The following is a 22853-nucleotide window of genomic DNA, read 5'->3' as shown; positions in this document are numbered from 1 at the left end:
GCCGCGGGGCGCCGGGGTGGCGGGGCTTTGGTGGGGCTCTCGGGCTCATCCCGCGGGGAGCGTGGCCTGCGGGGAGGGCCCCGGCCTAGCTGGCCGCGGTCCCGGAGGCGAGGGGCGAGCACAAGGCTGACCCTGGGCTTTGGGCCTCGAGTGGAGGCTGGACGGCCCCCTCCCAGGCCACGGAGCCCCGGGAGGGCCCCCTCCCACCGCCCTTGTGTGTCGCGAGGCTCCGTGAGCCTGGGACTGCTGATGGTGGGGGCTTGGTGGCCGGCCTGGTGCCTGAAATTCTCGGGGGTTGCGGGTTGACCTCCTACTCCCTGGTCCCGGTTATGTTTTCCAGTATGAATTGTAGGTGTCTTGGAAGCGTGTGTGCGCGTGCCTGCATTCCTACTGTGCATCCTCTTTGTGTGTGTAATTTACGTCAAACTCCATCTGGGGCTCCATGTGTTCCTGTAAGTTCCCCGAGTGTGTCTGATTGTGACTCTCGGCTGGGGGGGGGGGCTATACGTGTGTACAGTATTATCACATCCCGTCTGACCGGTGCATATCTGGTTGTGACTTTGGAGTGTGCGTACATGCCTCTAGGTCTCCTAGTGTGCAGACAGCGGTGATCCTCCCTGGTTGAGTGTGCGGGTCTGTAAAATTTCTCTGTCACTGCATCTGTGACTCCAGGCGACACTAAGTTCCCTGTGTGGCCAGTTGTGACTGTGTGGTGTGTGCATACGTGTCCTGGCCGGTGCTTACAGCCTATTACTTTCTATTTGCCTATACTATATCTCTGATCACATTAGCCCTTTGTGAGAATGTAAGTTACCTGTGTGTGTCCATATGTGATGTTGTGTGTCTGGGGTCTGGCAGATGTGGCTGGAACCCCCTGGGGTTGTGGGATGGTGCCTGTAGTTTACCTCTAATTACATCTTTGTGTGGAAGTTCCAGCATGTATCCATATGTGACAGCTTTGTGTCTGCCTAGGCTTTGTGTGTCCAGCTGAGACCCTCTGGGGCTTTGTGTGTGTGAAGAGCAAGAGAAAGAAATGCCCTGTGGCTCTTAGTGGGCCTGGAACCGTCTGCCTGAGACCTTGGCTATACCCTTGACTCTGAAGCAATAATAACTGACATCCTTCCCCTGTTGTAGTTTATAAAGCACGTCCCACGCGTTACTCCAATACCTGGCCACTGGCTGTTAAGATGTGGCCATGACCTCCTGGGTCCTTCATGGCTGTGTGAGTGTCTGGGTTCCCTGGCAGCGACAAGCTGGCACCTCCATCCCTCGCCACGTTAGAGCAGGCCTTCCCTTTGTCTTCCCCACCAGTTGGTGAACATCCAGAGAGTCGAGCTGCGCCTGTGGCTTAAATTTGTCATTCTGTGTTGGCTGAGTTCTGTGACTGTTCTTTTACTTGTATGGTGCTCTCTGCAGCATGTGATTTGCTTTCACCTCTTCTCTGAGCTGTCTCGTGGCTGTATGCATGCATGTAATTTAGGTGGGACTTTCTGTGGTTTCTGTGACCCTCTGCAGCTGCATGGACGCATCACGCACATGCATGTGTGTGTAACGTCTGGGACTTTGTGGCTGCAGCATACTCGTGCTGGAGCTGGGGGTATCATTACGCTGGCACTCTGTGGTTCTGTGTGTGAGGGTGACACACCTGTGATACCGCTGCTGTGGCGGGGGGGGGCGGCGGGGGGCACTTCTTGCCACAGTGGGGAAGTACAGTTTGCCTGTGATGCTGGCGGCGTGGCACCCACACCGGGGTTCCGTTTTATGCACACCTGTGTGTGCGTCTGTTCCTCTGTGATGAGAGGGAGCCCGAGGCCTGTGTAGGCCCAGGAAGTCCGTATCTGCAGGGGCAAAACCCTGTTGTCTTCTGAGTCCCTGTCCCCCCCACCCCCCCNGAGACCTGCCCTGTCTGTGTGTTACTTCACATGTCCTAAGGCGCCCTCCCCTAGACCTGGAGCTGTGGGAGGCTAGGACACGGGGAGTAGAGAGGTGAGAAGATGAGGCAGGGGAGGAATGTGGTCACCCCTCCTTCAGAACCCTTCCATAGCTCCCCAGTGCCCTCAGGGTGAAGCCCAAGCTCATGACCAAGGCCTACAGGGCCTGCAGGTGGGCCTGTTCCCTCCCGTTCCCCTTCCTCCAGCCCCACTGGCCACCTCACTTCTCAGACCTGCCAGGCTCTGTCCTGCCCGTGACCTCCATGTTCCTGTCCCTAAAACAGTCTTCCTCTGCCAGAGCCGCTCTTTGTCCTCGGGCTCAGCTCAGGTGTGCCCTGCACTGCACCCACCTGCCTGCTTAGCCCTCCTTTATTTCTGTGGTCCTCAAACTTGAGCGTGCACCAGTCTCCTGGGCCCCACCTCTAGTGTCTGATTCAGGAGGCTTGCCGCGGGTCCCCGAATCTGCATTTCTCACAAATTCCCGGTGACCGGCCTCGGAGATAAGCGTCCTCATTTACATGTTTTCTTGTTGATCATCTCTGTTCCCCGATCAGATCGGAATGTCAGGTCCCTGCAGGCAGGGAAGGTATCCGTTTTGCTCACTTCTGTGTCCCCAGTGCCTGGTGCGGGGCACGTGATCAGCGCCTGTTTGGTGAATGGGGGAGCCTGGGGTCTGTTTGGGCTCTGAGCCCCAGGCTGAGAGTTTATTGTACCATCAGGGTCTGCATTTGCATCTTGGACACAGGTGCGCTGGGACAGTGGCGGGACCTTGTCCTCCATCTTAGTCTTAGTCCCTCCTGATCAGAGCGGAGTGCCTTCCATGCGCTGGGCCTTCATGTGCCCTTGACCCTTGAACAACATGGAGGTTGGGGAGCCGACCTGCCATGCAGTGGGAAACTGGTGTGTAACTTTTGACTCCCCCAAAACGTAGCTACTTCGTTTATTGTTGACCAGAAGCCTTACTGATCACATAAACCATAGAGTAATATGTATGTTGTATACTGTCTATATTATATGCTGTATTCTTACAATAAAGTAACCTAGAAAAAATGGTATTAAGAAAATCATAAAATGGGGCACTTGAGTGGCTCAGTCTTTTTTTTCTAATTTTTTTTAATGTTTTATTTATTTCTGAAAGAGAAACAGGGTGAAGCAGGGGAGGGTCAGAGAGAGAGAGAGGGAGACACAGAATCCGAAGCAGGCTCCAGGCTCTGAACTAGCCGTCAGCACAGAGCCCGACGCAGGGCTCGAAACCACTAACCTTGAGATCATGACCTGAGCCTAAGCTGGATGCTTACCCGACTGAGCCACCCAGGCGCTCCTTGAGTGGCTCAGTCTTAACTGACCCTTGGTCTCAGCTCAGGTTTGATCTCGGGGTTGTGAGTTCAACCCCCCACCTTGAGCTCCAGGCTGGGCGTGGAGCCTGCTTAAAAGAAAAAAAATCTAAAGAAAATACATTTACAAGACTACTGTATTTATTGAATGAACTTCCCATAGAAGTGGCCCTCCCCCCGCAGCTTAAACCCATGCTGTTCAAGGGTCAACTGTATATTACCTCACTTTCACCCCCAGACAGTCCTGTGAGGTGGATGCCATTATGATTCCCATTGTATTCAAGAAGAAACTGAAGCACAGAGTGGTGCAGACACTTGCCCAAAGTCACACAGGGAATAAGTGGCTGGGGGTCGCTGATGGGTTGGGCAAGTCTCACATCTGGTTGAATTCAGGTTCCCCCGAGGGGTGGGAGAGGGTCAGTCATTCATTCAGTCCACAGGGAGCAGATGCTCACGGAGCAGCTACTCTGCTTAGTTCCAGACAGTAGGGATGCAGCTGGAGACAAACTCCTTTCTCCCGTGGAGCGTGGAGAAAGAGATTCCAGAAGTTCAAGTGGAGGAAGGGCTGAGGAGAAAGAAGAAGAGGGAGGAGGATGGAGAGGCGAGGAATGTGATTTCAATAGAGAACTGAGACTTGAAGCATCCACTGAGCAGAAACCTGGGGAGGCTCAGGAGCCCTCCAGACACCTGGGAGGGAGGGCGTTAGGGCAGAGGAACAGCCAAGGCAGGACCTGGGGAAGAGTGAGCAAGGGGTTGATGACAAGATCCAGCCCTGGGCTTTTAGCTGGAGTCTGGTGTGGCAGGGGGTCCCAACCTGCCTCAGGTTCACAGGCCCCTTCTGGCCGCGGGTGGGGAGCAGAGCAGGGAAAGGGGGGCAGGGAGACCTGGGAGAAGCCAGCTCCAGTAGTCCGCGGGGGAACGGCAACCACCTGGGTCACCACCTATTTCATTTATTTATTTACTTATTATTTTATTCCACAGTTTCACAAGTGTGATATGAATGCCTACCCTGGGTCCCACCCCAAGCAATACTGGGGACCGAGCAGTGACCACAGCATCACTAAGGCTGGCCACCAGGGACCTTGCGGACTTGCAGGGGAAATGGAGCTGTCACCAGGCAGTGACAGCCCGGGAGTAGTCAAGGCTGGGATGGGGGAAGCAGAGGCAGAGTGGCGGCGGGTGCTGGTTCTGGGAAGGAGGGAAGGACGCACAGCAGGGAGGCTGTGTCCGGGAGGGAGGGGTGCTGAGCATGAGTCCTGGAGGGTGCGCGTGAACTCGCGAGGCAAAGAAGGCAAAGGGCAGTCTGCACCAAGGGAATAGCATGTGCTGAGGATTGGAGGCAAGAGAGGGAAGTCTGAGGAGCCCCGAGGGATCCGGGGACTCTGGCTGGAGTAGATGGAGGCCCCCACGGTAGGAGCCTGCCGACTTGAAGCAGCTGTGCAGGGGGCACCTGGGTGGCTCAGCCAGTTCGGCGTCTGACTCTTGATTGCAGCTCAGGTCACGATCTCGCAGTTTGTGGGATCTAGGCTCCCCACCCCCCCACCTCCGTACTGGGCTCTGCACAGACACTGTGGAGTTTGCTTGGGATTCTCTCTCTCCCTCTCTCTCTGCCACTCCCCCCCCCACTGAACTTTTTTTTTTTTTTAAGAAGCTGCTCCTTTTCCTTAGACAAGTGGCTCGCTGCTTTCTGCTTCAGCTTCTTCCTGTGTAAAGCAGGGATGGTGACAAGTGTCACGTGCACAGGGTTGCCGGAAGAATAAGTAATGATCCAGAGAGCGTGCCCGAGTCTTGGTACAGAGCCAAGTGTCCCTGTGCTGCTCCCGCTCCAGCCGGCACACAGATCATTCGTGTGGTGTCCGGTGTGCATTGGCAGTTGACTGCATGCTGGGTACAGTTTTGGGTGCCAGGGACACAACCAAGGCCTCGTTAATTCAGCGAGAGGCAACACTAGGCAAACGGAATAAGCCCACAGGAGGAGTTGAGGTAGTGTGAGGCGGGCTTCAGGGGCTGGATCCCCAGGGGAGGAGGGGCATTTCAGCCAAATGAGACAGAATCTGTTAGGCTGGGCTGTGGAATGATGTTCTGGGCAGAGGGAACAGAACTGCAGGGGCCTTGATGTGGGAAGGCAGTCAGTGATACTTAGGGACCTGGGGTGGCTGGAGTGGAGGCTGTGACAGGCCACAGCAGGGCCTTGGGTGCTAAGGGGAGGGTGCAGCCTTTGCAAGGAGGTCCCTGACCCGACTCGGGTTCACACGCTCCCTCTGGCGAGGGGTGGGGATGGGGCCAGGGGGCCCAGGCAGGGGCTGCTGTGGTGTCCGAGGGGGAGGGTGGAGGCTGGGCCAGGGCTCCGGAGCAGGGGAAAGGGATATAATAGAAATAATGGAAATAGATTTTGGAGGTAGAGCGGGTGGGACTTGCTAATAGGTTAGAAATGAAGAGTGAACAGGGAAAAAATGAAGACGCTTAGGTTTTTTAGCTAAAGCAGCGGACTGGAAAGTGGCTCCTCCATAAATATTTATTGTACAAATGAGTTAATAAAGTAATTTTAAAGACAGGGAGACCTCTCTATATGCCAGGCTCTACTAGAAGCACGTTATATGTGTTGATTGGTTTAGCTGTCCAAACAAGCAGATGAGGACAAGTGTCTGTCACCCCTGGATCACGGAGGGAGTCACTGAGGTGCAGAGTTAGGGAGCTGCTCGGTCACCCCGCAAAAATGGGAGTGGAGTGTGTGGGTGGGGTCCATGGGCTCTTGTGTGTCCTCCCAAATTGGGCCTGTGCCCGCACCTAGCCTGTTTCCCCCCCAATGCCCCTCTTCTCCTCCTCCCCCAGCACCACCCCCCACTCCGGCCGGAGCACGCCGAGCAGCTCCCCATCTCTCCGCAAGCGGCTGCAGCTCTTGCCCTCCAGCCGGCCCCCACCTGAGCCTGAGCCAGGCACCATGGTGGAGAAGGGGTCAGATAGCTCCTCGGAGAAGGGCGGCGTGCCTGGGACCCCCAGCACCCAGAGCCTGGGCAGCAGGAACTTCATCCGCAACAGCAAGGTAGGTGCAAGCCCAGGTCGGGTGGGGAGAGGGGCGGAGGGGCAGGGGAGTGAGGGGCTCATTCTGATTCTGCTCCTTTCTCTTGCAGAAGATGCAGAGCTGGTACAGTGTAAGTGTTGGGCAGGGGGCCTTGCTGGAGGGGAGTGAGGGAGGGGGGCAGGTGACGGGCCAGGAGGCCCAGGATGCAGCAGTCAAGGATGGGGTGCTGGGGTCAGCTGACCCAGGGTCACACCTTGTGCTGCTCCTGACTTCCCTTGTGACCTTGAGTGAGTTGTTAAACTTCTCTGGGCCTCTTTCCTGAGAAGCTGTCCCAACCTTACAAGCCTAAAGGGAACACTCCCTAAGAGTCAGTGGTGCTGGTGGGTCCTGGGCGCAGGGCCTGGCTTATATGGAAATCAGTAAATGACGGCTCTTGTCATGGTTAGTCTTGGGTTATGGGCAGTGGAGGCCAGACGTGAGCTAGGCTTGAAACCACAGAGAGCTTGTCTGGGGCTCAGAAGACTCCGGGCCTTCTGGGGGCTTTGTGGGGCGGAAGTAGGGGTGTGAACCCCCATCCGGGTTCTTACCTTCCAAACTCCCCCCAGATGCTGAGTCCCACATACAAACAGCGGAACGAGGACTTCCGGAAACTGTTCAGCAAACTCCCCGAGGCTGAACGCCTCATTGTGGGTGAGTCCGGACGCCCAGACCCAGTCGTGGGCCGGGCCCTGAGTTCCCAGCTCTGCCTTCCCGCCTCTCCCCGCCCTCGCTGGCCAGCACAGCGTGTGTGACTCGGGTGTCTGCCGTCTCTCCCCTCGGCCGCCTCAGATTACTCCTGTGCCTTGCAGCGCGAGATCCTCCTCCAGGGCCGCCTCTACCTCTCCGAGAACTGGATCTGCTTCTACAGCAACATCTTCCGCTGGGAAACGACAGTGAGCCGACTCAGGGTCAAGGAGGGGCTCCGGGCGGGCCGGGCCCTGGCCTCTTCTGACTGGCCTTTTGTCTCCAGATTTCTATCCAGTTGAAGGAAGTGACGTGTCTGAAGAAGGAAAAGACGGCCAAGCTGATCCCCAATGCCATCCAGATCTGCACTGAGAGTGAGAAGGTGAGCCGACCACCTGCTCAGGGGGCTGTGGTCACTGGTCTTAGCCAGCCCCTCCCACCCCGAGCCCTGTTTATTCTGCACCCTGAACTCTCAGATCCCTTGCTTTCTCTTTACCTCGTTGCCATCCCACTGGCCTGGGCGCCTAGCACCACCGACCTGGCCCCCTACACCAGCCCCTCGTCTCAGTCCTTCTAGTCAGTCTGTCCTTGCACACAGCTGCTCGGGGATAATAGTATTAGTAAAATTCTTCCCTCTGGGTTCCCATCTCTGTCAATTCAGATGCCCCCTGTCCTTGGAAGCTTTCCCTGACGCTCCATTCTGTCCTGATGATTGTTGCCTCGTGGTCCCAAGATGGCTGCCTCCCACCAGTGACTCAGGAAGGGAGAAGGGAATAGTGGGGAGACTTCACAGCAGATCCCCTTTGTGTTTTTTTATTGGTCAAACATGGATTAGGCAACCACCCCTACCGGTCAAAGGAGGCTGGGGAGGTGCCCTGGGTTTCCCCCATCACAGCCCAACCACTTTGGGCCATACCTGTCTCTCGCCCTGGACTGTGAGTTCTGGGGGCGGGGCCGGGGGCCATCTCCTCATCACAGTGACTCCAGCATCGTCCACTGCCAGGCTGGGCACAGGATAAACATTCTGTGGAGTGAGTGATGGGGTGAATGGATGGATACATCAGGATGGAGGTCCGGGCCATGTCTGTCCCCCGCCCCCTCTCACCCCTCTCTCTCCTGCAGCATTTCTTCACCTCCTTTGGCGCCCGGGACCGCTGCTTCCTCCTCATCTTCCGCCTCTGGCAGAATGCGCTGCTTGAAAAGGTGGGTCTGGAGGGGACCTGGATGGGGGACTAGGGGAAATCATGCAGCGCAGAGGGCCAGAACTTGGGACAGTGGGCACAGGCCTGATGTATCTGCAGCCTCTGTAGACTCCACCAAGGGGTCACCACGGGCCCTAGTGCCAGGCCTGTCCACGTATACAAGTATCCATGGCCGTCTGTTCACTGTCCACATATCAAAACTGCTCTGAAACTGAGAGGTGTCTGTGTGTGTGGCTGCAAGATCTGACCTGAGCTAACATGGTTGTCTGTAGTCTGTATCAGCGCCATCTAATAGAAGTTTCTGCTAAGATAGAAGTATTCTCCGTCCATGCTGTCAAAATAGGGTAGCCACCGGCCACGTGTACCTATTGGGACTCTTGGAAAGTGGATAGTGTAGCTGAATGTCTGCATTTTTAATTTTAATTAATTTATACTTAAATGGCCACATGTACTTGTTGTACAACATAGGCCTACATTCATCTCAGTGTGACTGTTCGTGTGTTTCAGGACCAAAGGTATTAATGTGTATGACTGGGGTAAATCTTAGATACAATTGGAATTCAATATAAAGTTGTGACATCTGTCCAATATAGAATATACCAGTGATTCTCCACCTTTACGGCTTCAGGAAGCTTTTATACTCTTTTAAAATAACTGGAGACTCCGAAGAGCTTTTGTTTAGGTGGGCTGTGTCTTCCAATATTTCCTGTATCATAGATTGAGACCGAGGAATTCTTAAACACAAGAAACCAGGAGCACATATTGCATTAGCCACTGGAAAAAGACAGCATCCCATGTCATGTAGCCTTTGGAAAATTCCACCGTGTACCAGTGTGAGAATAAAAGTGAAAAAAGCAAGTGACATACTACTAGTAACACTTAACACACTTATGAAAGTGATTTTGGTGTCATGGATCTCCTGGAAGGGTTTGGGGACCCCCAGAAATTCTTGGACCACACTTTGAGAACCTTTGGTATATATTGCACTGGATACTAAGTATAATACAGTTATCATTATTGGAATTGTATTACTCTCTATTAGCTTTTTTAAACCTCCAAACAGCTTAATTTTGAATTACATCTTGCCCCACAGGTATTGAGTAAGGGCTTTCAGACTTATCACATTCTTTTTTTTTTAAGTTGATTTATTCAAGAATAAGTAAGAGAGACTGAGCACATAAGAGTGGGGTATGGGGGGAGAGAGAGAGAGAGGGAGAGAGAGAATCCCATTCTGCCCTGTCAGTGCAGAGTCTGATATGGGTCTCAAACCCACGAGCTGTGAGATCATGACCTGAGCCAAAATCAAGAGTCGGATGCCTAACTGACTGAGCCTCCCAGGTGCCCCTAGACTTCTCACCTTCTGATGGTCTGCGGTGCGCTAGCCTGGGCACACTGTCCCACAGTGCTCACTTGGTTGCATGAGTTTATGTAGGATACAGTCGACTGCAAGTAACTGAAAACTCAACCAAACATGCTTTAAGCAAACAGATACTGAGTTACTTCATAAAGTAATAATAATAGCTAATACTTATGGTGCTACTGGCTGCCAGGCACTGATCTGAGCATTACATGAATTAATTCACCCTACGAGGCAGTGTGGTTATTACCTGTTTTACCGATGAAGCATGGAGGGATAGACTTGCCCGTGGTCACAAGGGTTTTCCTGCGGCAGAGCTGGGGTTCTGATCCGTTGCAGTTAGGTTCTGTGTCCAGCTGACGCTCATGTAACTAGAGGTCTAGAGGCAGGCAGTCCAGGGTGGCTTTGGGGTTCCCCCATGTCCTCAGGGACCCAAGCTCTTGTTTATTCTACCTTCCTGTCACTGCGTCATGTTGCTGTTTTGTCCACATGGTTTTGCCTCGTGGTTGCAGGATGGCCTCTACAGCTGTAGCATCGTGCCCTCACAGACATGATGGAGAGAGCAGGTGGATAGAAAGGGGACTTTTCCTTTATCGGGGAGGAAAAGCCCCCCTTTAAAGGGGGCTCTGCATTTCTTTGGCTAGAACTGGGTGACATGACCACCCTCAGTTGCAAAGGAAAGATGGAAAACTTGATGTAAACCAGTTATATCAGTATACCTGTGTATCCGTAGGGCTGGGGAAGACTCTCACCCTGAACACACTGGGGTTCCGCTGGCAGGGAGGGGCCGAAGGCATCGGGGAGGCTGCCCCTGCTGGCTCGCAGCACCTCAGAGGGCCAAGCCTGCCTCTCTGGCTGCACTCCTGTCCTGTCCCCTTGGGGGCAGCTCCGGCCATGCCCGTCCTCAGGGGCCAGAACGCCAGAGCAGGAGCCTGAGGAAGGATGGTGCAGCGTCAGGGAGGGAGGACGGGGGCAGTAGAGGGTTCAGAGCTCAGGCTGGAGCTCAGACTGCCATCCTGAGGAGCTGAGTGACCTGGAGCAGGTCGCCGAGCCCCGTCCGACGGGGGCATTCCCGACATCAGAGCACCAGGGCTGAGCCCAGCACGAGTGTCATGTCAGCTCTTACGGGGCAGACACACCCCATGGTGAGCTCCAGGGTGCTAGACTGGCCCCTCCCCGGGGACCCATCTCAGCCCTGCCACTTGAGCCCCTCTGTGCCTCAGCGTCATTGCCTTAAACTGACGACGTTAGCACTTTACAGAATTGTTTTCGAAGGTTCAGGGATTGCCTGGGAGGGGGTTGGAAGAATGGCACCTGGTAACAGCTCAGGGGATGGCTGCCCTGCTGCTGCTCTTACTGTTCTTACCACCACTGTGTCGGCATCGGGTGGAGGCCGCTCTGGCCAGGAACGCTTAGGAAGATAGCCCGGGGCAGGACGGCCTGGGGGTGGGAGCATTGGCTCTGGGGTCTGGCTGGGTTTGAACCCCTGGGTTGCCCCTGGTCACTTGTGTGGCCTCAGCACGTGGTTTCCCTCCCTGGGCCCCCGCATTCTCCTCTGTAAGTCTGGGGATGCTAACCTGTAGATGCGGGAGTATCGTGAGGACCAAGGGGAAAGTCCAGACAGCCCTGGCTCCTGGTGCCCGTGGACTGGAGCCAGATTGGGTGAGGGCCGCCCCCTTGTGGACGCCAGGGGAGCACTGTGTCTGCGGGCTGGTAGAGACAGAAGGGTTCTGGGCCCAAGGAAACTCAGGCCAACCCTGTGTCCTGCCCGCCCAGACGCTGAGTCCCCGCGAGCTCTGGCACCTGGTGCATCAGTGCTATGGCTCAGAGCTGGGCCTCACCAGCGAGGATGAGGACTACGTCTGCCCCTTGCAGCTGAATGGTCTGGGGTGAGTCAGAGGCTGGTGGCTGGTTCCTGGGGTGGGGAGAGACAGTAGGGGCCGTGTGCAGAGCTCCTGGGGTCCTGGCCGGACTGAGGCGGGTGTATAGTCCGGGCGACCAGGAGGGTGTGCGGGGTCTCAAAGATACGGCCATCCCACACCCTCCCTTTCTCCCGCAGGAACCCCAAGGAAGTGGGAGATGTGATCGCACTGAGTGACATCACCCCCTCTGGGGCAGCTGACAACAGCCAGGAGCCGAGCCCGGTGGGTTCACGCCGTGGCCGCCTCACCCCCAACCTATCCCGGGCCAGCAGCGATGCAGACCACGGGGTGAGCAGAGGATGGGGGACAGAGGAGGGTGCTGACAGCAAGAGAGAGGAAGGTGGGCGGTGGTGTCAGGGAGAGGGACAGGCTGAGGGGTGGAGGTGGGGAGGAGACGGGATGGATGGAGGAATGGGATGGACCTGAGAAGATGGCAAAGAAAACGGAATGAGAGAGAGCGGCTAACCGGCAGACAGGCAGGGAAAAGCTAAGAGATAGAAGAAGCAAGGGATGGACGGATGGACGGACAGATGGACAGATGCAGTAGGAGACAGACAAGGCAAGACAGGATAGACCGATGAGCAGGAGGGGCATCAGGAGGCTTATGGCCCAGGCACCCAGGACAGGCCTGGTGGGGACTGAGAGGGGCCTCATCCGGCAGCCCCAGGGCCCCTTGCCGATGCTCAGCTGGAAGCTTTACGTGCATACATGGCCCTCCAGCGTTGGTTTTCCTACGGTGCTGACTCCTTATGGCCACTGTGGGCACACAGGGGCCCTCGGGCTGGAATGGCCGTGGGACAAAGCTAGATTGAGCCTTTCTCTGCAGGCAGAGGAGGACAAGGAGGAGCAGACAGACAGCCAGCCCGACGCCTCCTCCAGCCAGACGGTGACCCCGGTGGCTGAGCCCCCGAGCACAGAGCCCACCCCGCCTGATGGGCCCACGTCCCTGGGCCCCCTGGACCTGCTGCGCAGTGAGGAACTGTTGACAGACACAAGTAACTCCTCCTCATCCACAGGAGAGGAAGGTGAGGCAGGTGGCCCGAGTCCTTCACTTCGGTTACACGTGACAAACCCTACTCAGGCTGGCTCACGGGACTAAAAAATCCAAGGGGTGGGCAGGCAGGTAAGGCATTCAAATGGTGGCGTTAGAAAGCTGTCTGCCTTTAGCTGTGCTTTGAAGGCAGCAGAGCAGAGTAGATAAGAACACAGACTCTGAAGGGCCAAATTCTGGCTGTCTGACTTGGGCAAATTATATAATCTCTTCGAGCTTCATTTTACTTGCCTGAATAATGGGGTTAATGATAATAATACCTACTTACAGTCATTGTTAAGAAAACTGAAATGAGTTAATATATGTAAAGGACTCAGGCCAGTTAGTGTTGGCTCCTGTTGTTATTATTACCGTTTCCATTTTCTCTGTGCCAGCTTCATTCTCAGGTAGCTGCTGTGTTTGTGGGGCACAGAAAGCCCCAGCCCTGCCCCAGACAAGCCTAGTTGAGAAAAAGCATGCTTTTCCCAGGGGCTGCACCAGAATCTCTAGGGTTGGCTCTGATTGGTCCAACCTGGACAACAAGTCCACCCCTGAACCAATCACTGTGGCTGAGAGCCCAGGCCCACCCCTGAACCACTCCTGGTGGCTTTGATTGGCTGGCCCGGGGCACATGCCCACCCTAAAGCCAGCCCTGTGGCGGAAAGGAGCCTAGGAGCACTCTGAGTGGGGCTCCACCTGGGAGGATCGGTCTGTCCATCCAGTGCACAAGGCCTGGGCGGGGAAGGGAGCAGTCACCCAGAGGGAAACTGAGAGGCCACCCCGAGGAGGGAGGAATGCGTCATCCACTGCCCTTCTCCGTCACCCAGCTGACCTGGCCGCCCTGCTTCCTGACCTGTCTGGCCGTCTGCTCATCAACTCCGTCTTCCACGTGGGTGCTGAGCGGCTCCAGCAGATGCTCTTCTCAGACTCGCCCTTCCTGCAGGGCTTCCTGCAGCAGTGCAAGTTCACAGGTCAGGGGGCTGAGGTTGCACAGGCATGGGGCGAGGGTGGGGAGGAGGAAGCAGGAGACAGCCGGTGGCCATTGTGCAGCTGTGGCGCCCTTGCTGGGTTAGAAGCAGCATCTGTGGGGCCGGACTGGCTCTGGCTCTTAACTAGCTGAGTGGCCTCGAGCTGAGTTCCAAGCCTCTCTGCCTCAGTTTCTTCTGGTGTATATTGGGGGTGTGGTAATAGTACCTACTGTATCTGGATCTCCTGAGAACTATGTGAGTTAATACCAGAAAAGTGCCGTAGAGCAGTAGTATATGGTAAGCATTTAATAAATACAAGTTCACGGTCATACATTCAGCGCCCAGTCTGTCAGATTTGTGCAGAGGCCAGGACAGATGAACTCGAGAATCTAATGAGAACGACAGTAAATAAACACACAAGTAAGTCACACATGTGCTGGGACTGTGTCAGAGGGGTAGCTGTGATCTGAGGGGAATCAAGGGAAGCTGCTGGAAGGATGTGAAATTGAGGCCTCCTTCAAGGCCTGAAGGAGGAACCCTTCCTGGGAAGAGGGAGGGGATGGGGGAGAAACCGAGGAGGCCGGCAAGGCATCTGCAAAGGTCCTGAGGCCAGAGGCAGACATTGGGAGAGTCCCTTGAAGCCGGGCCTCTGTGGCCAGGCGTGGCGAGGTGAAGCCCCAGCACCAGGTGACATGGAAGGGCTGACCGAGGGACCAGCTAAGAGATTCAGGCAGGGGAGGGCCAGTCAGAAGGTAGTTTCTTTCTCTTTCTTTTTTCTGTATCGATGGAAATGAACCACGTAAGTCCTCTGCAGAAGGAGTAAGGCTGTGCCTTGAGTCGGGGCCCCACAGTCTTCAGAACTAGGCTTATGTCCTGGACAGACTGGCACATCAGACAGAGGAACTCAACACTCTGTCCAGGGGTCCTGGAGAACCATGGAGTGTTCTAGGCAGGCTAGGGACAGGGGGCACGCCTGGCTTTAAGAAGCTGCCCCCGGACCTCAGAGGTGGAGACTGTGGCCACAAGTCCCCAGGGGCTGGAGTGGGACCCTGGGCGGGCAGGGATAGGCTGAAGCAGGAGCAGTGCTCAGGAGGTCGAGTGGACACTCAAGGGAGGGAGCCTGGGGGATGGTGGGGCTGCAGTGGCACCCCGAGAGGAGGGGAGGTTAAGGGGGTGCGGAAGCTAGCGTGGGACCTGGTGGGTGTGAGGTGCCTGGAGAACTTCTAAGACCTAGGGTTCAGGAGGTCACAGGGCCCTAGGTCTGAGGCTCAGGGAGAGTGGACGAGATGGCCCCAGGATGGGTGACAAGTGTCGGGAGGAGAGAGGTCCGAGCTCTGAATTACCAGCATCTGCAGTTTTAGGTGTCTAGAAGGGGGGGTGGGGCCTGCAGGCGGGGGGGGGGTAGGGGCAGGTCCCCAGAGAACTGGCGCTATCCCAAAAGCTTTCTCCTACAGCCTGTGGGCAGAAGACTGGAGAACGGTGTCCTCATTCTCTTCTTCCCTCCTCCAGATGTGACCTTGAGTCCCTGGAGCGGGGACAGCAAGTGCCACCAGCGGCGAGTGCTGACGTACACCATTCCGATCAGCAACCCGCTGGGCCCCAAGAGCGCCTCCGTGGTGGAGACACAGGTGGGCCAGGCAGAGCGCGGGCTGGGTGGCGTGGCCGGGTGGCGTGGCCGGGTGGTGTGGCCCTGACCCCGCGCTCCTCCCTCATCTCTGCAGACGCTGTTCCGGCGGGGCCCGCAGGCAGGCGGGTGTGTGGTGGACTCCGAGGTGCTGACGCAGGGCATCCCTTACCAGGACTACTTCTACACCGCCCACCGCTACTGCATCCTGGGCCTTGCCCGGAACAAGGCCCGACTCCGGTGAGCGGAGGCCTGGCCCCTCACCGGGCACCCTGCTGCTCCCAGGGTCCCCGCCCTTCTGTCCCCACCCCCCGGTCGGCAGCACGATGTTGGTAATAGTGGAGGGTAGACGAGGGCAGCCCCGGGGACCTCTTCCCAGTCCGTGGAAGAGGTTGAGCCGGAAGCAGGTGAGTGACTGAGTGCACAAGTGATCGGGCCACTTGTTTGTCGGCTATGGATTATGTGCTCTGTGCCTGGCACTGTTCCAGATGGAGGGGGTGCCGACAGTCCGCTTTCTCCGGGAGATGTGTCAGGTACACCTGCCAGTGTCCGGCCTGAGCCAACAGAAGGATGAGGCTGCCGTTGACCGGGATGGGGAAGGTGGGGAGGTTTCGGGGGAAGATCAGGAGCTTCGTCTGGGATGTGCTGAGCTGCTCCTAGACTCCGTGTCTGGGAGCTGGGGCGCCGCGGCCCGAGAGAGGAGTCTGGGAAGGGGGCGCGGGCTCAGCCGCCAGAGTGGGTGGGCGCTGCTGAGGTCGGGAGAGTTGCAAAGGTGTGTGTCTGTGGGTGACAAGGGGCCCTCTCTGAACTGGAGGAAGGAAAGCGCCCCCTGGGGAATGGGGCAGCGACCTTGGAGTCAGACCCTGACCCCCTCGCCCTGTTCCCCCAACCGCAGAGTGTCCTCTGAGATCCGCTACCGGAAACAGCCCTGGAGCCTCGTGAAGTCACTTATCGAGAAGAACTCGTGGAGCGGCATCGAAGATTACTTCCACCACCTGGGTAGGGGCTGGAAGGTGGCGGGGCCGGGGATGACTCGGGGCCTGGTGAGGGGCAGCCATGCAGAGGCCTCTCCTGTGTCCACAGAGCGCGAGCTTGCCAAAGCCGAGAAGCTGTCCCTGGAGGAAGGTGGGAAGGATGCCCGGGGACTGCTGTCGGGCCTGCGGAGGCGGAAGCGGCCCCTGAGCTGGCGGGGTCACGGTGACGGGCCCCAGCACCCGGACCCTGACCCCTGTGCCCGGGCTGCCATGCACACCTCGGGTGCGTCTGCTCAGGCCTGGTTGGGACAGGCAGAGGAGGAGGGCCCAGGGGGCCATGCCGGGATGGGTCTGTCTGACTCCCATCTGTCTGACTTCTCCAGGCTCCCTCAGCTCGCGCTTCTCGGAACCGTCTGTGGACCAGGGCCCTGGGGCAGGCATCCCCAGCGCCCTTGTTCTCATCAGCGTTGTGTGAGTAAGGGGCCCGGGCTCTGGGGTCACCCGGGCCTGGACCTGCATTCCGGCTGTGTGACCTCGGGCAGGTGCCTGGGCTCTCTGGACCTCTGCAGAAGCGGGAACATGGGTGCACCTTATAGCCAAAAGCAGAGATGAAAGGAGAGGATGTTTGGAATGTGCCCAGGGCTCCTTACCCGGTGTGCTGCTCAGTTGGTCATGGAGAAGTGTGTCCTGCTGGGAGGGGGAAGCCCTGGGGGCTCTGGGAGGTCAGAGGGGCCTGGCCTTGCCCAGGGAGCAGGGAGGGCTTTCTGGAGGAGGAGGCACCCAAAGTAGGTGGACTGAGGTGAGCCAGAAGAGGCATGGGAAAGGAGCGCCATCACTTACACATGTCTTTCCTACTTTCGTGCCCAGCCCTAACTTGGGTGACACCGGGGTCACAGCAGTGACTAACGGATCTAACCCCAGGGCACGGTACTGGGGGACAGGGATGGGCCGGGGAAGCTGTGGGAGGCAGGAGAAGACTTCCTGGGAAAGCAGAGGATTCCTGAGCTGAGACCCCAGGGCGCTGGGGCAGGGACACTCAGGTGCACAAAGGCCTGGGGGGTGGGGGTGGGGGATCCGGGCACTCTGAGGACCTGGAAGCGAGGTCCAAGCTTCCAGCAGACCCTGGGAGGTGAGAGTCAGTTTCGTCACCACTCAGCCTCTCCAGGCCTCAGTTTCCCAGCACGGGCAGTCCAGAGAGGGGCTGTGTGGCATGCTTCCAGAGGGGCAGGGGCGGCTCTCATCTCTTTGTCTCCCCACTGCTGCCGCCTCAGGATCTGCGTGAGGTAGGGCCCTGCATCCTGCGCCCCCCCACCCCCCGCCTCGCTCCCAGCTGTGGCCCCTTCTCCCACTCCGGGCCCCCAGCTCTCCCAGCGAGGTGGCCTGCTGTGGCACGTTAGGGGCCGTGGGTGTCAGGCCTGGATTTGAACCCTGACTCTGTTGCTCATGGACTGTGTGGCCCTGGGCATGTCTTTCACCCTCTCTGAGCCTTCCCTTTCTCCTCTGAAAAGGGGGGTAATGGTAGTGTTCCTTCAGGGTGTGGTGGTGAGGGTGCCGGGAGTGGCTGCATGCCGGTTCTGACCTCTGACCTCTGCCCCCTGCCCTCAGCCTCATCGTCCTCATCGCCCTCAACGTCCTCCTCTTCTACCGCCTCTGGTCTCTGGAGAGGACGGCCCATACCTTTGAGTCCTGGCACAGTCTGGCCCTGGCCAAGGGGTGAGCGGGGGCTCCGAGGGGGTTGGGAGCTTGGGCACGTCAGGAAGGGCCACCGCCTCAGGCCCTGCATCCCCCGCAGCAAATTCCCCCAGACGGCCACGGAGTGGGCGGAGATCCTAGCCCTGCAGAAGCAGTTCCACAGCGTCGAGGTGCACAAGTGGAGGCAGATCCTGAGGGCCTCCGTGGAGCTCCTGGACGAGGTGCGGCTTTGCGAGGGCCCTGTGCTCGGATCCCACCCTGTGGCACGCACACCTGGGCCTCAGTTTCTTCCTCTGTAAAATGAGGAAACTGTCCAGAGTCCCTGGCTCCCAGGGTTGCTGGAAAAGTAGGAGAAAGAATTGGCTCTCATCCCAGGAAAGATGTCCATGGGCGTCTGACTTCAGGCATGGCTGGATCCAGCCACTCTCATACCATCTCCTGACTCTGCTCACCCCCGGGGGCGGCTTTGTTTAGGGCATCCTCCCCTCCCACCCTTGACCAGGGGGGTACCTGCAGCTCTAGGCTGACATGCGAAAGAGAGAGCTCATTCTCAGGGGCTGCTGGGGTCACACGCCCATCCCTGAACCAGTCACAGCGGCTGGGGGTAGGCGAGGTTTGGTCCTTGAGCCCCACCCCTGCTTTGGGGTGACTAGAGTCAGGCGAGGGTGGGAAAGAGTTTCTCCAAAGGTTATTAGGGTCTTATCTCCAGAAGGGGTTGCCCCAGACACTGTCTGTAGTACACATGTCGAGGTTCACATTCTGGTGTGTGACCTTGTGCAAGTGACTTCATCGTTGCCAGCCTTGGTCTCCTCCCCTGTGAGTGGACTAACGATTGCTGTTCCCTCAAAGACTGTTGTGAAGATAAGTGAGCTCACATATGAACGGTGTCGAGCTCAGAGTAAGCACTGTACGTGTGTTTGCTGTTATTAGTGTGAGCCCAATGCTTGCACACAGTAGGTGCCCAATTAATGTGGTGGTGGGTCAGCACTAATGTCAGGTCCTGGGGTAGTAACCAAGGTGGGAGGGGGCGTGGGGGGAGCTGAGAGCTGGCTGGCATTGGCTGGGCGCCCGAGGGTAGCAGAGTGCAGGTTGGTGGGTAATTGTGAAGTCACGTGGGGTTACTGTGGACCACTATGCAGAGGCCACGCGTAGGGGCCTTGCTGCACTCTGAAGTCACGCCTTGCGGGGAGATACTCATGCTGGGAAGGGCCGTGCGGAACAGGGTGGGAGGGCATCGAGGCTGGGGTCCCATCACTCACACAGACAGGTGGCAGGGCCTCTCCATCCCAAGTTCAGTTCCCATTATTTTCCTCCCTTAAGTTGCTAGGGACACAGAGTCGACTTCCTAGACTTGTTAGCAGCAGACACGGGTTGATCTGGGGTGTTCCATGCACTGCTATGACCCACTGATTCACCCCTCACAGCCAGCTTGGGAGAGAGATGCTTGTGTTCCCCTCCCCCGCCCCCCCCCCCCGTCTAATAGGTGGGGGTGCTAAGGTCTGCGAAGTTCAGACTTGCTCAAGGGCACAAGCAGGGGAGAAGAGTAGCTAATGTGCATCAGGTACCTCCTGTGTGCTGAGTACCAGGTGTTTGCCTGGCATCCCTGAAATAATCTGTGAAGCAGGTTTGTGACTGACCCGTCTATCAGCTGAGGGGCCTGGGATGGTTAAGGGGCTTGCCCAGGGCTACCTAGGCAGCAGCAGAGCCGTGACTTGAACCTCTGCCACCTGGGCCCCTTCCATCTGCAGCACCTTGGAAGTTAAACTGGGTGCAGTGTGGCTCCGCTGATGTCACAGGGTGACTTTGGCAGGGCCTGTGGCCTCTCTGGACCCTGCCCGGTTCCTCAAGGGCATGAAGGGGAGGACCCTCACCACTGCCAGCACTCACCCCCACCCTGCCCGCTTCTTCCTCCCAGATGAAGTTCTCGCTGGAGAAGCTGCATCAAGGCATCACCGTCTCAGACCCGCCCTTCGACTCCCAGCCACGGCCCGACGACAGCTTCTCCTGAGGATGCCCAGCCACGTGGCCAACCCCCCTAACGGACAGATGGACACAGAGCCTCGGCGGCCACTGCTGGCACGGTGTGAGCGTCGGGAGCGTCCCGCCTGCCCCTCCCAGTGACCCACCAGGAGCCACACAGACATGGGGACCACAGAACCGAGATGCACTTTAGACCAGCGTGTGCGAGTCCAGCTGCCATCGCCTGCCTAGCCAGGGAGCTGGCCTGGCCTTCGGCAGGCCCCCCGCTAACTTATTTTGCCCAGCTGGGGTTGTGGGGGGTGCCTCCGGGGTGCACGATGCCCTCAGCTCTGGGTTTAATGTATTATATTTATTTGGGGCTGACATCCCCAATAAAGCGTTGGAAATGGCTGTGGCTGTGCCTGTGAGGTCCCTGGGAGCAGGTGGGAGCCTCCCATCGCACTGGAAGGATGGGGGGAGGGGGAGTCTGTCCATTTTCTGGCGCCTGAGTCACTGACATGATCTGGGATCCTCCAGCATCTTCCACAAGCCTTGCGTCATCAGGGTCCAGTGCCAGGCTGTGAGGACCGAGTCAGGTGCCTGGAGGCCTGAGTTCAAGTCCTACCCCTGATCTTTTGCAGTCATGTAACATGGAGTAGGGTCAGGCCCTCTGAGCCTCGGTTTCCCCTTCTGTACAATGGGCGTAAAAGAGGCACCTGTCTCCCAACGTTCTTGGAAGTGACTAGTCTCCAACTTGAGCTGCGTCAGCATCTCCCGGAGGGCTTATTGAAAGGGTGCCAGAGCCCCCCACCCCTCCGAATTCTGAGTCCGCAGATCTGGAGTGAGCAGAGGGTCTGCTCCACAAGCCACTACTACAGCAGTTGAGTTCATAAACGTGGCTGCTTACAACAGGGCCTGGCGCAGAGTAAGTTTCCAATAATGTTACTCATCGTGGAAGAATTGGGAGAGAAAAGTCACTCCTGTAGGAAGCACCAAGCGTGCACCAGGCTCCGTGCCAGGCTCTGGTGTTCCTTTAAGTCTCCCGGCGACTCCATGTGACGCAGACAGAGTTACATGTTTGAGGCCACTCTGCAGAGGACGAGGGCTGCAGGCCCGGTCGCCAGGGTCTCCACACTTAGATGGCAAGGTCCTACCCCTGCGGGACCCCACAGCCTGTCCAGGTTGAGGCCATCGGGATCCCTGTCCTACCAATGAAGAAATGGGCTTAGAGGCAAAGTCTCTGGTCCAGGTTGAACCCAGGTCTGTCTCACTCAACCCTGTTCTGGTTCTGGAGTAAGTGAGGGGTAAGGAGTGAACTTTGACATGTCACAGTCAGGCTGTAAGAAACTTCTTGATTCAGGGCTTGAGGCAGAGGACTGGAGGAGGGGTTGGACGGAGGCGGGAGGGACCACAAGTGGCAAAGGGCAGACCCAGCCTCTTCTCTAGCTGTATGGTCATGGCAAGTTAGCCACCCGCCATGGGCCTCAGTTTCCCATGCCTGTTAATTAGGAATAATGGTAATAACCACCATGTGGAGAGAATTTCAGTTCCTATTAGTAAAGTGCTTAGAACAGCACCAACCCCATAGTAGGTGCTCCGCGGACACCAGCTTGTAGGGCTGTGGGTAGATGCCCTTACCCGATGCCCAAGGCCTGTCCTCGCCGCCTCTGCCTGTCACCCGCTGCCAGAGGGAGGGCTCGGAACAGTGAGAGAGTTATTTTCTGCAGGGGAATTTCACAGCCCAGGAGGTGTTGGCACAGAGGCCCAGACCACAAAGGTGTCCAGTGTCCCTGGCTTCCTGTTCCTCTGCCTGGAGCCCGCCCCACATCCCTTGTTCCTCTTCCTCTGCAGGACTGGATCAGGGGGATTCTCTGGAACTTCACCCCACCCAAAACTAGAGGCCAGGACCTGAGCAGCCAGCCAAAAGGCTCACTCCCACCCTGGTCCTGGCAGCCCAGAGCCCCCAACCCCAACCTCTCCATTTGGGAGAACCTACTAATAGGACAAACCCCGTACCATTGCTGGGGCAGGATGCCACATTTACCCGCTACATGACCCCAGGCAAGGGTGTGAGCCACTCTCAGCCTCGGTTTCTTCTGTAAAATGGGGATAATACTAGACCTTGCTGCCAATGTTGGGGAGATAGAAATGGATCCAGCATATGAGAAGGGCTCTAGCATCGGCATATATTTATTCATTTGATGAATATTTATTGAGGATCTATAATGTGCCCGGCACAGTTCCGGGTGCTGGGGATACAGTGGCACAGGACAGTGTTCTCACCTGGGGGATCTTGGATCGCAGGGTTGAAGGAACAGGCGGTGAAAGGATCTAAATAAATGAAGAGTAAAATTTCAGGTAGTGACAACCGCGGTAAGGGACAGGGGAGGCAGTTTCCGGGAATGGACAGAAGACCTAAGGAAGGTGACATTGGGGCCAGGAGCGGCTGGAGAAGAGGGGGTGGGCCTTTTGGTTACCAGAGGGAAGAGCAGAGAGAACAGCAGGCGGAGCGTGGCCTGCTCTAGGCCTGTGTCCTGGCAGAGGGAAGAGCGAAGACGGCAAAGGCCCTGAGGCAGGAATAAGTTTGGTGTGTGGGGAACAGCAGCAGGGGCCTGGATGGTGGACAGAGTGGAGGAGGTGGGGGTGGGTGAATGACATGGGAGACCAAGAACCCTCCTCCTGAAACATGGTACCCCAAACCCCCAGAGGAGCCTCTCTGGTTTAGATCCGGCATGCCCCTCCCTCCTGTTGGGGTGGAGTCTGAAGTATCCTCGGTGGCTCTAGCCTGACACCCCCCACCTCATGCCCACTTGGGTTCCTGCACGGTGACCCTCAGGTCCAGATGCCAGGGATCTGAGGGGGAGGTCACTTGGAGGTCCCAACCAAGTTCCCCTGGAAGATGACCTCCATAAACTGAAGTCGGAGGCCTTGCCCCTCAAACGCCCTCTAAGCCCTCCTGGGACTCTGGGGGTGAACTCTTCCAGACTCCGATGCCGGGGGTCCCCGGCGTCGGGAGGGGCCGGGGATACCCGGGCCATCCGCCCGTGCCCAGAAGCCGCCGTCCCTGCGCCACCGGAGAGGCCGGTGCGGCGGGCGCCTCCCGGGCCGCTGCGGC

General features: G+C 57.4%; 1 protein-coding gene across 4 annotated transcripts in view; it reads left to right on the top strand.

The window, feature by feature from the left end:
* GRAMD1A (GRAM domain containing 1A) overlaps positions 1 to 20149 on the top strand; it is a 24614-nt gene extending 4465 nt beyond the window's left edge. For 2 of the 4 annotated variants that reach the window (XM_077773685.1, XM_077773688.1), the window contains 18 exons: positions 6098 to 6308; positions 6397 to 6417; positions 6893 to 6977; positions 7116 to 7219; positions 7297 to 7392; positions 8133 to 8213; positions 11346 to 11458; positions 11629 to 11779; positions 12318 to 12516; positions 13349 to 13492; positions 14999 to 15117; positions 15211 to 15353; positions 16009 to 16112; positions 16197 to 16370; positions 16471 to 16558; positions 17693 to 17800; positions 17862 to 18000; positions 19695 to 20149. In XM_077773685.1, the coding sequence (XP_077629811.1) occupies positions 6098 to 6308; positions 6397 to 6417; positions 6893 to 6977; positions 7116 to 7219; positions 7297 to 7392; positions 8133 to 8213; positions 11346 to 11458; positions 11629 to 11779; positions 12318 to 12516; positions 13349 to 13492; positions 14999 to 15117; positions 15211 to 15353; positions 16009 to 16112; positions 16197 to 16370; positions 16471 to 16558; positions 17693 to 17800; positions 17862 to 18000; positions 19695 to 19787 (2173 nt within the window). In that variant the 3' untranslated portion in view covers positions 19788 to 20149. The remainder of the gene's footprint in view (positions 1 to 6097; positions 6309 to 6396; positions 6418 to 6892; positions 6978 to 7115; positions 7220 to 7296; positions 7393 to 8132; positions 8214 to 11345; positions 11459 to 11628; positions 11780 to 12317; positions 12517 to 13348; positions 13493 to 14998; positions 15118 to 15210; positions 15354 to 16008; positions 16113 to 16196; positions 16371 to 16470; positions 16559 to 17692; positions 17801 to 17861; positions 18001 to 19694) is intronic. The other 2 variants (XM_077773686.1, XM_077773687.1) reach the window with 2 other exon arrangements.
* Positions 20150 to 22853: the final 2704 nt, after the last annotated feature.

This window comes from Crocuta crocuta, unplaced genomic scaffold (genome assembly GCF_008692635.1).
Source record: "Crocuta crocuta isolate KB4526 unplaced genomic scaffold, BGI_CrCroc_1.0 scaffold267, whole genome shotgun sequence".
NCBI lineage: Eukaryota > Metazoa > Chordata > Mammalia > Carnivora > Hyaenidae > Crocuta > Crocuta crocuta.
This window is presented reverse-complemented; position numbering and strand designations above follow the sequence as displayed.